Source organism: Chiloscyllium plagiosum, chromosome 5 (assembly GCF_004010195.1).
Source record: "Chiloscyllium plagiosum isolate BGI_BamShark_2017 chromosome 5, ASM401019v2, whole genome shotgun sequence".
NCBI lineage: Eukaryota > Metazoa > Chordata > Chondrichthyes > Orectolobiformes > Hemiscylliidae > Chiloscyllium > Chiloscyllium plagiosum.
This window is the reverse complement of record NC_057714.1, coordinates 74469693-74482754: the sequence shown is the minus strand read 5'-3', so window position 1 is coordinate 74482754 and position 13062 is coordinate 74469693. Positions and strand designations below refer to the sequence as shown.

Here is a 13062-nt window from a genome sequence, read left to right as displayed (position 1 = left end):
GTTTACAAAATTATGAGGGGCATGGATAGGATAAATAGACTAAGTCTTTTCCCTGGGGTTGGGGAGTCCAGAACTAGAGGGCATAGGTTTAGGGTGAGAGGGGAAAGATATAAAAGAGACCTAAGGGGCAACTTTTTCATGCAGAGGGTGGTACATGTACAGAATGAGCTGCCAGAGGATGTGGTGGAGGCTGGTACAATTGCAACATTTAAGAGGCATTTGTATTGGTATATGAATAGGAAGGGTTTGGAGGGATATGGGCCGGGTGCAGGCAAATGGGACTAGATTGGGTTGGGATATCTGGTCGGCATGGATGGGTTGGACCGAAGTGTCTGCTTCCATGCTGTACATCTCTATGACTCTATGATGCATTTTGGTCGGAAGATACTAAAATCTAACATAAAATGGTGGTTACAATTCTAAAGGAATTGCAGGACTAGACAGAGCGAGATGCATATATACACTGAAGGTGGCAGGACAGATTGAGAGAGCAATTGATAAGGCATACATTAACCTCAGCTTTATTCGGTCATAGAATAATTGGCTAAGAAGGTGATTTGACACAGTATAAGACATTTGCTAGATCTGAACTGGAATATTGTTTTCAGCACTGGAAGCCACATTATAGGAATGATGTGAATGCTTTTGAGAGAGTGCAGAAGTGATTTGCACAAATGGTTCAAGGGTTGGGAAATTTCATCTATGAGGATGGATTGAATAAGTTGAGCCTATTCTCCTTGCAGAAAAGAAGCTAGAGAGGAGACCTGATAGAAGTTTCCAAAGTCATGAGTTGGCCATGGAGAGTAGATGGAGAGAAATTGTTCCCACTTGGGAAAGGAACAAGAATGAGAGAACATTGATTAAAATTAATCTGCCAAAGTAGCAAATGTAAAGTGATAAGAACATTTTTCACTCAGAGAGTAGTTGGGCTATGGAATGTGCTACTGTGTGTAGTTGAGGCAGATTCAAGTGAAGCATTCAAGAAGCAGTGTGTGTTTATTTGGAGAGAAATAACATCTCAGGAATCGGGAGGAAAACAGGAAATTGGTAGCATTAAATGATGCTCATTTAAAGAGCTGGCTGGTATCGACATGATGAGCTGACTGGCATTCTTCTGCACTGTAACACTTCTGTGATTCTGTCAGATTTTCCTCACGTTACTATTGCTTCTTCTTCCAATTACATTGTATCAGTGTCCATTCTTTCACCAAAAGTGAACAATTTCTTGCTTTCTACTCTGTCCAAGCCCCTCACAAACACTTCTATCAAATCTCCTCTCAATTTTCTCTTGTACATAGAAAATGACATAAGCTTCTGTAATCTGTCCAAGTAACTGAAGCCAGTCTCACTAATCATATTTTGTGCTTTCTCTAATGCTGTAGGCACCAGTAATCGCTATGTATGGTATCTCTTTCCTAAATTGGAATGCTCAGAATGGACTCATTAATCCTGTTGAGGATGAAACAATTTTCCACAAGTTTAACATAACCCTCTTGCATTTGTACACTATGCCCTGATTAATAAAGATTAAGATACTATATGCTTTAATCACTGCCTTCAACATGTCCTAGAACTTTCAATGATTTAGGCATTTCTACACCAAGTCCCTCTGTAACCAATCCACCCATTCTACCAACCTGTCCATTTCCTTTTGAAGTTCTATGCTATCCTCCTAACATTCACAAAGCTTCCAAGTTTTGTATTATTGAGATATTTGGAACTTGTGCTCTGTATACTAAGGTTTGGGTCTTTAATATGTATTGGAAAAATAAAAGTCCAAACTGAAGCTCCAATGCAAACCTTCCCCCAATGCGGGCAACATCTATTAACCATTCACACCTGTTTCCTGTCACTCAGCAAATTTTGTGTTTATGTGATGACTATCCCTTTTATTTGTTGAGCTATAACATTTCTCACAGGTCTTATGTGTGAAATAATCAATTATAGATTCAAGGGAAGTATTTCCTAGATAATTGTTTATCTGACTTTTAAGTGATAATGTTGTCTAATGAACCAGGCAGGATCTATTTTCATTTAAAAGGAAAGCTGAATTCCTCCTTTAAACTAACCTAACAATGATTATAACTCCAGTCAAAGCAAATATCACTTTGTACAGTAGAATCAAATAAGACAAACATTATTAACAATTATATAGTTTATATTTATGTTGTAAGTTTGCTCGCTGAGCTGGAAGATTTGTTCTCAGACATTTCCTCACCTAGGTAACATCATCAGTGGCCCTCAGTTGAAGCACTGGTGTTCTGTCCTGCTTTCTCTTAATGTGTCTTGGTCTATTGTGGTAAGTGATATCACTTCCGTTTTTTTTTCTGAGAGGTTGGTATATGGGGTGCAAATCAATGTGTTTGTTGATGGAGTCCCGGTTTGAATGCCAGGTCTCTAGGAATTTGTGTACCTGTCTTTGTTTAGCCTGTCCCAGGATGGATGAATTGTCCCAGTTGAACTAGTGTCCCTCATTGTCTGTGCGTAAGGTTACTAGTGATAGTTGGTCATGTCTTTTGGTGGCTAGTTGTGCTAGTGTATCCTGGTGGTTAGTTTCCTGTCTGTCTGTCCAATGTAATGTTTGTTGCAGTCCTTGCAGGGTATTTTGTATATGACGCTCATTCTACTGGTTGTTGGTACCTTTAGATTCATCAAGAGCTGGTTCAATGTATTGGTAGGTTTGTGGGCTACCATGATGCCTAGGGGCCAGAGTAGTCTGGTCGTCATCTCTGAGATGTCTTTAATGTATGGTAGCGTGGCTAGAGTCTCTGGGCATGTTGTGTCTTTTTTTATATTAGTTTCCCTACAGTGTTGTTCAGGTTTGTTGTGTAAGAATTGGCAGACTGTGCTTATTCGGTACCCGTTGTTCTTGAATACATTGTATAGGTGTTTTTCTTCAGCATCTCGTAATTCCTGGGTGCTTCAGTGTGTTGTAGCTCATTTAACTAATGTCCTGATGTAGCTCCATTTGTGGATATCGGGATGACTGCTCCTGTAGTTGAGTATCTTGTCTGTGTGTGTTGCTTTCCTGTCGACGCTGGTCTGCAGCTCTCCACTGGCTTTTTGTTCTACTGTGATGTTTAGGAAGAGGAGTCTGTCATTGTTCTCTTCCTCTTTGGTGAACATTATACTAGTAAGAATGTTATTTATGAGTTTGTGGGTTTCTTCTAATTTGTTGCGTTTCATGATGCCAATGGTGTCATCCACATAGTGGACCCAAACCTTGGGCTGGATCATGGGGAGAATTGTTTGTTCCAATCTCTGCATAACTGCTTCTGCCAAGAATCCTGATTTTGGTGATCCCATTGATTTGTTTGTAGGTCGTATCATTGAAAGTCAAATGGGTTGTGAGGCACAAATCTACTAGTTTGAGGATGCTGTCCTTGCTGAAGACGTTGGTGCTGTCTGATGTTTGTGTCCTTGGTTCGTCGAGTCGTGCGGCCAGTGTTTCTTTGGCCAGGGCGATGTTTATTGAAATACATTGATTTGCACCCCATTTACCAACTGCTCAGAAAAAGAACTGAAAGTGATATCACTCACCACAACAGACCAAGACTCATAACTAGAGAGTGAGGCAGTACACCTGCTCTTCAACGGAGACTGACTGATGATGTTACCTAACATGCTGATGAAACATCTGAAAATGAACCTTCCAGCTCAGCGACCTGAACTACAAATCTTCACAAAAAATGTAGTTTATAATTATATATTTTATGCAATGTTTTACTTTTTACTTATCTCAAGAATTGTCTTATAACGCATATCAATCTTGAAGTTAGCTACATATGTAGGGCCCAGCAATAGCTATGTTATGGTACAGTTTTCTGGAGAATTCTCTTTAGTTCCAGATGTTGTCAGAAGTAAAACTTCTATTTACGAGCTTTTGAATGCGGATTCTTTTGTCTAATGTTCTGGGTATTTTTCTGGGACTTCCAAGTCAATCTGGTTGATGCTTTCTCTGTAAAAGCAGTATATTGAGGACCACTACATTTTTCCCACTTCAAACTAGACAATCATCCAGCTTCTATTCCCTCACAAAGTTCAAACTGCAATTAGCTTGACCAACATTTCGTGCTACGGGTGATGAAGTTAATTGTTTTTACTCTGCTTACAGATTAGATATATCTAACGGTAATTTACTTTAGTTGTCCTGTCTCAGTGAGCTTCAAACCATGTGAGTTTCAAACTATAACTAACTCTCTTATTAAGACATCCAGACAGTATAAAACCAGAGCATCCTCTAAGCTCCACCAGTCTCCATGATGGTATAGCCTGCTCTGGGATACCTTTACAGAAACGTTTAGATTTATTATCCCTAATTTGCACTTTTTTCTTTGATGAATTCTTTTCAGCACGTACTGAATGCTTGTAAATTAATTTAGCTCTACCTCTCAGAATGAAGTATTTGTTTGAGCCATCCTTATTGAAGGATTGCTGACATCATGTTTCTTGCTCTTTAGCTAAGTTAATTCAACTTTATAGTTCAACTATTTTATAGCTCTCTCTCTTTTATTCTGATTTTATTAAACAAATATGGGTCACCTTTTGATCTGCCATTTTTAAGATGATGTGGAGGTGCTGGTGTTGGATTGGGTTGACAAACTCAGAAGTCACACAACACCAGATTATAGTGCAACAGGTTTATTTGAAATCACAAGCTTTTGGAGCACTGCTTCTTCATCAGAAGAAATGGAGGGAAGTGCACAAGCACAGAATTTATTGGTGATGAGAGTATTGAAAGATATTGCATTTCTTGAGATGTTCTGGCAATGTCTAGAACCCAGCATTGTAATTACCTTATCTATGCAACTTTAATCTTCCCAAAACTAAAAGTTATCTCTAAAATGAAATAAGAGCAATAATTAATAAATCTCGATGTTCCTCTCTAGGGTTAAATCAAGGATGTGGTGGATACTTAAGCAGCATTACGGGCAACTTCAGTTCACCAGATATTAACTTCGATGGCAAATATGAAAATAACTTATACTGCGTGTGGCACATATTTGTACCTTTAAATAAGATCATCAACATGACTTTCACAGCCTTTCTACTGGAGGACCCATCAGAAGGAACTTGCAAATCTGATTATGTTAGTGTAAGTATTTTATAAGTTGATTAAAAGTAAGTGATCAATTTCTATTTCAGTTTAAATCAAAAACAGTTCCAGGTTTAATGAGATATTACCATGGAGCTCCACCTCATCTTGGTGTGAAAGTAACTGTAATTAAGAGTTTATGTATTCTGTATTTAGCTCATGATGAAACACTTAAGGACATTATCCAACAATAAAATTCTTGCTGAGACTGTTTTAGATTAAAGACTTTGCAGTCCTCAGCTGGTACTGCATTTTACAATTACAGGTCTTCCAGCAACCAATGTTTACAAGAAATAATATTAGGAATGACAAAATAAATCAGATTGATCTAATAAAGAGTAAAGAGAAAGTTAACTCAGACGCCACTGAAATCCTAGAATTTCTGGAATATTTCATTGTAACTACAGTGTAAGTACCATGTTGTGCCCTTTCTTTTTCAAGGCATTTTCAGTAAGCTGGTTTTATGTCGGACTTCTCCTGAAACATCACTTTGTCCAAATCTCCTCAACTATTTACAGTGTGCTCAAAATGGGTTTGCCCAAATTCACAACTGTGCAATTACATAGCTTTGCTCTCATAAAAAAGACAAGCTCCTGTCTGTTCCCTAAATTTATTTGAGTAACACACATCCAAAAATGTCGGTGCCCAAATGCCTCATGCCTTGGTCACTGTTTGCCATTGTACTAAAACCTCAAATTTCACCATTTCCCTCCCTCTCAGCCTTTCAAATTCCCTGGACTTTGCCATACCTTTCTTTAAAAGGAAAAGAAACAAAAGACAGATTTTCAGCTGTCATGACTGGTCATAAATTAAAGCAGCGGTTAAAACGAGTGAACTGTGAACTTGCCCATTACATAGCAAAGGACAGTCAACTTTGGATAAAAACTCACACAGAGAACATTTACATTTGACAGGGTGCCAGAAAATCATTTATAATATGATTGTAAAGTTGCAGTTACTGATTGAGCTCAGGGAGTAATTTTGGAATGAATGGTTTGTTCAAATGCAGGAGAAATAGCAATTAATCTGCAACAAAGCACTACATTAGGTATTGACAATAACAAGTCTTTACAAGATTATTTTTATGTTGGCTTAAATCCTTAGTTAATGATAAACGGCTGGTAAGTAACAAATATTTAATTACACAATGAGGGAAAAACAAATTTTCTGAAAAATAAGATTGTGAATAATAATCGTAAGCTTGTGATTTTGTTTTTTTTAGATTTATGATGGAGAGGATATCAACAGCCCATTAGTAGGCACTTACTGTGGCTCAGAACTGCCACCATCCTTTGTCTCATCCAGTAACTTCCTTACTGTGAGCTTCATCTCTGGTTCCTCGGTTGAGTTAGCTGGCTTCAAAGCAACATATGTAGCCAATGATCGTAAGTCAAAACATTTATAAACAATTGAAGAAATGGCTGAATGTTTTAAGGAAGGGCTTAATACTTATATTAGCTAGAATATAGCATTTAGGAATTATGTGTTAAAAATGTTAACAGCAAAAATGGAATGCTTACCTAAATTCAATTCTAATCAATTCAATGTCACTTTATTGACAGTATGGAAATTCATTTCAGCACATTGCTTATGTGTATACTATAATGTTACGTATCATAGCAAGAAAAGAAAAACAATCCCCCTCACAGATTAAAGTGTTAAAAAAACTATCCAGTGCATTAAAAGTATTAGTCAATCAGCCATTGAGAGTAAGATAGTAGCAAAATCTGACATTGTCACTAACGCACTCTGAAACTCATTGAATTTCTCTTTCATGCCTGACAAGGACTGTATCCTTACCTTTGCCATGGCTGACTGAGCAAAGGCAACACATTGAACCTAGACTCTTTTTGGTCTGTTTAATTAAGGACCAAAGCATCCGGTGCATGTGCCCATGAATCTCCCAATGGAATACTTTAAAAATGAGATTTATAAAGTTTGATTCATCTTTGATTGATCAAGGACCCTTGGCACGATATTTTTATTAAGTGGAAACCTCAGTTAGAGGCTAGAAAATGATGGCGCATTAAGTGGAAATGCTGTGGGTTCTGTTTGCCGAGCTGGAAGTTTTTGTTGCAAACGTTTCGTCCCCTGTCTAGGTGACATCCTCAGTGCTCCTAGACGTGAGGGTACAGAGAACACCAAATGGAGAATTCACCACTAAGGTACACAGGAAAGCCACACACACAGACCAAGTCCTGAACTATGAAAGCAACCACCCCAATAGACACAAACGAAGTTGCATCAAAACACTATTCAAAAGGGCCACAACACACTACAGTACACCAGAACTGCAAAAAGAGGAAGGGGAACACCTATACAAAGTATTCACAAAAAACGGATATCCTCGCAATTTCATCAACAGATGCCGAAGGGAAAGACAAAAGGATGAGGACATGCCGCAACCCAAAGGACTAGCCACACTACCATACATCAAGAACATCTCTGAAATGACAGCCAGACTACTGCGACCACTAGGACTTATAACAGCACACAAACCAACAGCCACACTCAGACAACAACTCACCAGAACGAAGGACCCGATACCCAGCATGAGCAAAACCAACGTAGTGTACAAAATCCCATGCAAGAACTGCACAAAACACTATATAGGACAAACAGGAAGACAGCTAACGATCCGCATCCACGAACATCAACTAGCCACGAAACGACACGACCAGCTATCTCTAGTAGTCACACACGCAGATGACAAGCAACATGAATTTGGCTGGGACAACACTACCATTATAGGGCAAGCGAAACAGAGAACAGCCAGGGAATTCCTAGAAGCATGGCACTCATCCACAAACTCCATCAACAAACACATAGACCTGGACCCAATATACCGGCCACTACAGCGGACAGCTGAAACTGACAACCGGAAGCGGCAGGGACAGGCCACTATAAATGCCGGAGGAAACACCACAGAAGCGCTTCACAGGAGGCTCCCAAGCACTGAGGATGTCACCTAGACAGGGGACGAAACGTTTGCAACAAAAACTTCCAGCTCGGCGAACAGAACCACAGCAACGAGCACCCGAGCTACAAATCTTCTCACAAACTTTGATTAAGTGGAAATGTTCAACTACTGCATCAGGAAAAATAGTTAAGGACTGTTGGGGGTGAATTTCACAAAGATTCAACAAATGGATTGCTGTGGAAGTTGTTTGAACCCACTTGATCAATCTTTTCTCCAAGGTATAAAGGCAAGATACGACAGGTGCTGAGGTCTGAAACAAACAAAATGCTGGAGTTAGAGTCAAAGAGTCACACAGCATGGAAAAACACCCTTCAGTCCAACTCACCACGTTTCCTAAACCAAACTAGTCCCATTTGCCTGCATTTGGCCCATATCCCTCTAAACCTTTCCTATCTATGCACCTGTTTAAATGTCTTTTAAATGTTGTACTTGAACTCAGCAGGTCTGGACTATCCATGGAGAGAAAGAAACATTAACATTGTGTCTCGTATGATTCTTCTTCAGAACTAGAACTCCCTCAGGCAGAGTTCTGAAAAATAGTCATAATGGATCCAAAGCATAAATTAAGTTTTTCTCACTCCATAGATGGTTTAAGAACTGCTGAGCTTCTCCAGCATTTTCTATGTTCATTTCTCCAACATCCCCCCATTTCTTTCATCAAAGTTGCAGCAGACAATAAGGAGAATTGCACTGTTGTGAAAGAATATAGGGTCAAATCCATGCCATACCCAAGGCACAAAATGGTAGCATATTGCATTTCAATCACCACGATAGCAGAAGCATTGCTGCTTGAGAAGCTGAGGAAATCTGGTAGCATTGGAGTCACTATTTCAAGTCTAATGTGATTCTTCTTTTGAACTGAGTTTCTCAGGCACTTTCTGCTTTTATTTCAGATCCCTAGCATTTATAGTACTTTGCTTTTATTCACCTCCAATTTTGTTTACTTTCAACAAATACTCTTTTAATAAGAACATACATACAACAGAACAAGTTAACAAATAAACAAAACAAGAAATATTTGTACACATAAAGGTTTACTTGAATCATTTTCCATAACTTGTTGTACAATAACTTAATTTTGATTTCCATCTAAATGTTGATAGTGCATGGGAGCCACCTGCTGTTCCTCATCAAAATGTCAAGGGTCTCTCCTGTGCATAACAACCAGTGGGAATTCAGTTTTAATTTTATTGTGGAATGTGATTGTACTCTTTAAAATTGTTAACTAAATTAAGAAAAGCCAGTAGTGAAAGGAAAATTCTGCAATGATCATATTAGTTTTAGAAAATACTAAAACATAACTTATTCATTCTGTCTGTATTTGCAGTTTCCCAATCTGTTTGTTTGTTTATTCTCTAGTGTTCTGTGGTGGAAATTTGAATTCTACCGACACAACTCAGATCATTACGTCTCCTGGCTACCCGCATGATTATCCACTCCTCACCAAATGCCATTGGATCATCGATGCTCCTGCGCAGGAACAAATCAGAGTGACATTACAGGAATTCAATTTGCCAGTCAGCCCAAACTGTAGTGGAGATTACCTGGAGATTAAAGACTGGCCATTGGTTAGACAAATATATGATTATTGTTCATATATTGTATTAAAGTAACATATGGACAGTGGACTATTCTGGATTTAGGAAAGAATTAGTTCTTTTTCAGCCTAAGATCATAGGTACAATCGTTGCATTTAGAAAATGTCTTTCTGCAAGTTGACAATTACATTCATTGTGACATTTCCCCTACCTCCCCAGACCATCTCACTCACTGCCATTTTCTATAGAACTCATTCTTGAAACAGTAAGGTGTGATTCATTCGTAGGAGACACAAAGTCTTCGATTACATTTTTCATTTTAAAACAAAATAAAATAAAAGCTAGTTTAAAAAACTAAAATTGAGAAATTGCAAATAATTGTTTCCTAAATACACTAATGCACCTGTGTAATCAAAAATGCATTTTATATGGATGCCACGTGCAACCTGTTATGATCCAAGCTAATGGTACTGTTCAACGCATCACATCTCAGAATTAAACCTGGCTTAATAGACCAGATTTTCTTTTTGTTTTGTTAGTTTATTAGTAATTAATGAGACATAGTCACAAAATTGCAAGAGGTTTATTGCACAAAAGAAGAAATAAAAAATAAGTCATCTATATATTAGTGTTAATATAACAAAATTGAACCACAAAACAGATCCAAGGTCCAACCTGTTTCCCAACATTGTCTGTTACAAAGACTCAAGTCAAGAGTAATTACACCTTCAACTCAATTCTTTAGGGACCTACACAACTGATGCGATATGAAGAGAATTCATTATTTCCAAATCTGAGAGCCTAAACTTCATCAAGTCTAGTGACCTGCAGATTTCTAACCAAACTCTCCTGGTTTTCAAGATTGACAACTAATTTAAATGAATTAATTGAAGTAGTTTTGTCACATGTACTCAAATGAGTACAGTGAAAAGTTTACAAGTCACCACCTTATGTAGAAAGGTACCGAGGTACAGATTCTTAAGAACAAATTCTTAGAGAAAGAAATCGAGAAAAAAATAAAAAGTCCAGTATTCCAAACCATAGGGATAAATTAGAAAAATAAAGAAATAAAGAAGTTTAGAGTAACAATGCCAATCTCTGCTGGCACCAAGTAAATGAAAGCGAGACCTCCATTGCCTCGCTGCTGCTTATACCAGTATAGGAATTGCCACACTTTAGGTGCCATCTCTTCACCACAGGGCCTACCTCGCTGAACCCACACTCCACACAACCAGGAGTCCCTGGCTCCTCTGCTGCTTCAATGACACCAGGAGTCCCCACTCTGGATGCAACTTGCTGCTGCTATTGTCACACCAGCACCAGGAATTCCCGCTCTGGGCCCACTGAAGCCAGGCCAGGCCAGGCTAGGCTGCCACTGCGCTGAGAGGCCAGCTTAGGCTGCAGATGTTGCCTTGCCAGTGCTGCCACTTTGATGAGTACGTTGCAGCTGGCACCGCTGCCCCGGTCACTGGAGGAGGTTTGCTGCCACTGCTGCTGCCTCCAACCACCAGCAGAGCTCGAGCCTGCCACTTCACAGGAGCCCACTCTTGCTGCAATGCTGATGTCACTGAAAAAACCCAGTACAGAAAAGAAAATCACAAACAGGAAAGAAAAAGTGCAGAAGCAAAGGGAAAAAAACAAAGCAGATGGGATTGGATGAGCCCCAGGCAAGAGCTCTGCTACTCCACCGCCATCTTGAATACCAAACCTTTGACGTGTTCCCTGAACTCCTTCTAGAAGAATCACTAAACTTTCTTCTGCAGTCGAGTATTTTCATGTTTTATTGGACCTCTGAAAAAGAGTCAAGTCGTACCAAACCATGAACAATTTGTTTCTAGCCAACCCAGGTTCACGTACTTAAAACTCAGAACAGCAACAAAGGCAATGGAACATCCATTATCCATTTAAGATGGATTTGAACTTGGTCTCATAGAAGGAAAAAGAAATGAAATAAAAAAGATAAATTCATATAATGCTGTTCATGTTCAAGGGATATCTACAGTGTATAATAATTAGTTAAATACATTTTGGAATACGATCATTGTTTTTATGTAGGAAAATACAGAAACTGATTTGCGCACAGCAAGATCCCTCTCATAACAGTTGACATGAATGACCAGTAAGTTTTCCCTGTGGTGTTGAGGACTGAAAGTTGGCCAGGAGAAGTTCTAATTTTTCTCAAACAGTGTCATAGTATCTTTTCCAACCTATCTGATGAGGCAGCTGGACCTCTCATTAACAACTAACCTGAAAGCCAAACATGAAAAGTGCTGGAGAAACTCAGAAGGTATGGCAGCGTTTGTGGAGAGAGAAATTAGGTTAAAATTTCAAATTTGTTATGACTCTTTTTCAGAACATAGCAGTGCTGAAGAACTGGATGAAACACAGTGTATAGATTTCATGAAACTTTAATAATATCACCTGAGAGATAGCTGCAATCTTTCTCAAGACAAACATTATAAACATTAGAAGGAACTGTAGCTCATCTTCAGCAAACTATTAGGCAATATTTCACAGATTTAGTCTCTTACATTTAAGTTTAAAATTATTCATTTTTCTCATTTTAGAATGATTTTGGGCAAATTTATCGGTTATGTGGTTCCAATCCAACATTCCCAGATTTCTATTCATATGGACGCACCATTAAGATTGATTTTGTTTCAAAGGCATACCAGAGTGGAAACAAATTCCAGTTAATGCACAAAGTTGCAGGTAAGTTCTTGACCCCTTTCCCTATAGTTATTGCATTACAGACATATGCCTAACTGCAGACAGCCATTTACTTTATTTACACCTCCCCAAAGAAAGGGGAACAGAGAGATAGCTGTAACAGACACTATGGTCCTGTCCAACTTTTTTAAAAAAAAGAACTATTCACACACTGACCTGCAAAATGCTACATATGCATAATTTCCCAAAATAAACATGTCTAAATGGACATCAACAATGCCTGAAGAGTTAACAGGTTGAATTTAATATTGTTTCATAGCCAAACCATGAATGACCAATATAACCAAAGTAGAAATTCTTCTGGCAAAGTGGTAACATACCTACCTCTGGGTCAGAAGCTTCGAGTTTGAGTTCTACATTAGGATACTTGAAGGATACATTAGGATATCGGAAGAATGTTATGAAACTTGAAAGAGTTCAGAAAAGACTTTACAAGGGTGTTGCCAGGGTTGGAGGATTTGATCTATAAGGAGAGGCTGGATAGGCTGGGGCTGTTTTCCCTGGAACACTGGAGGCTGAGGGGTGACCTTCACGAGGTTTATAAAATCATGAGGGGCATAGTAGGATAAATAGCCTAAGTGTTTTCCTTGGGGTGAGGGAGTCCAGGAGTAGATGGCATAGGTTTAGGGTGAGAGGGGAAAGATATAAAAGAGACCTAAGGGGCAATGTTTTCATGCAGAGGGTGGTGTCTGTATGGAATGAGCTGCCAGAGGAAGTGG

At 38.8% G+C, this 13062-nt stretch overlaps 1 protein-coding gene across 1 annotated transcript in view; it reads left to right on the top strand.

Annotated features, from left to right (window-relative positions):
- cubn (cubilin (intrinsic factor-cobalamin receptor)) overlaps positions 1 to 13062 on the top strand; it is a 292612-nt gene that overhangs the window by 265304 nt on the left and 14246 nt on the right. Inside the window, exons 46-49 of the mRNA XM_043690378.1 lie at positions 4890 to 5095; positions 6318 to 6480; positions 9435 to 9643; positions 12181 to 12325. Of these exons, the coding sequence (XP_043546313.1) occupies positions 4890 to 5095; positions 6318 to 6480; positions 9435 to 9643; positions 12181 to 12325 (723 nt within the window). The remainder of the gene's footprint in view (positions 1 to 4889; positions 5096 to 6317; positions 6481 to 9434; positions 9644 to 12180; positions 12326 to 13062) is intronic.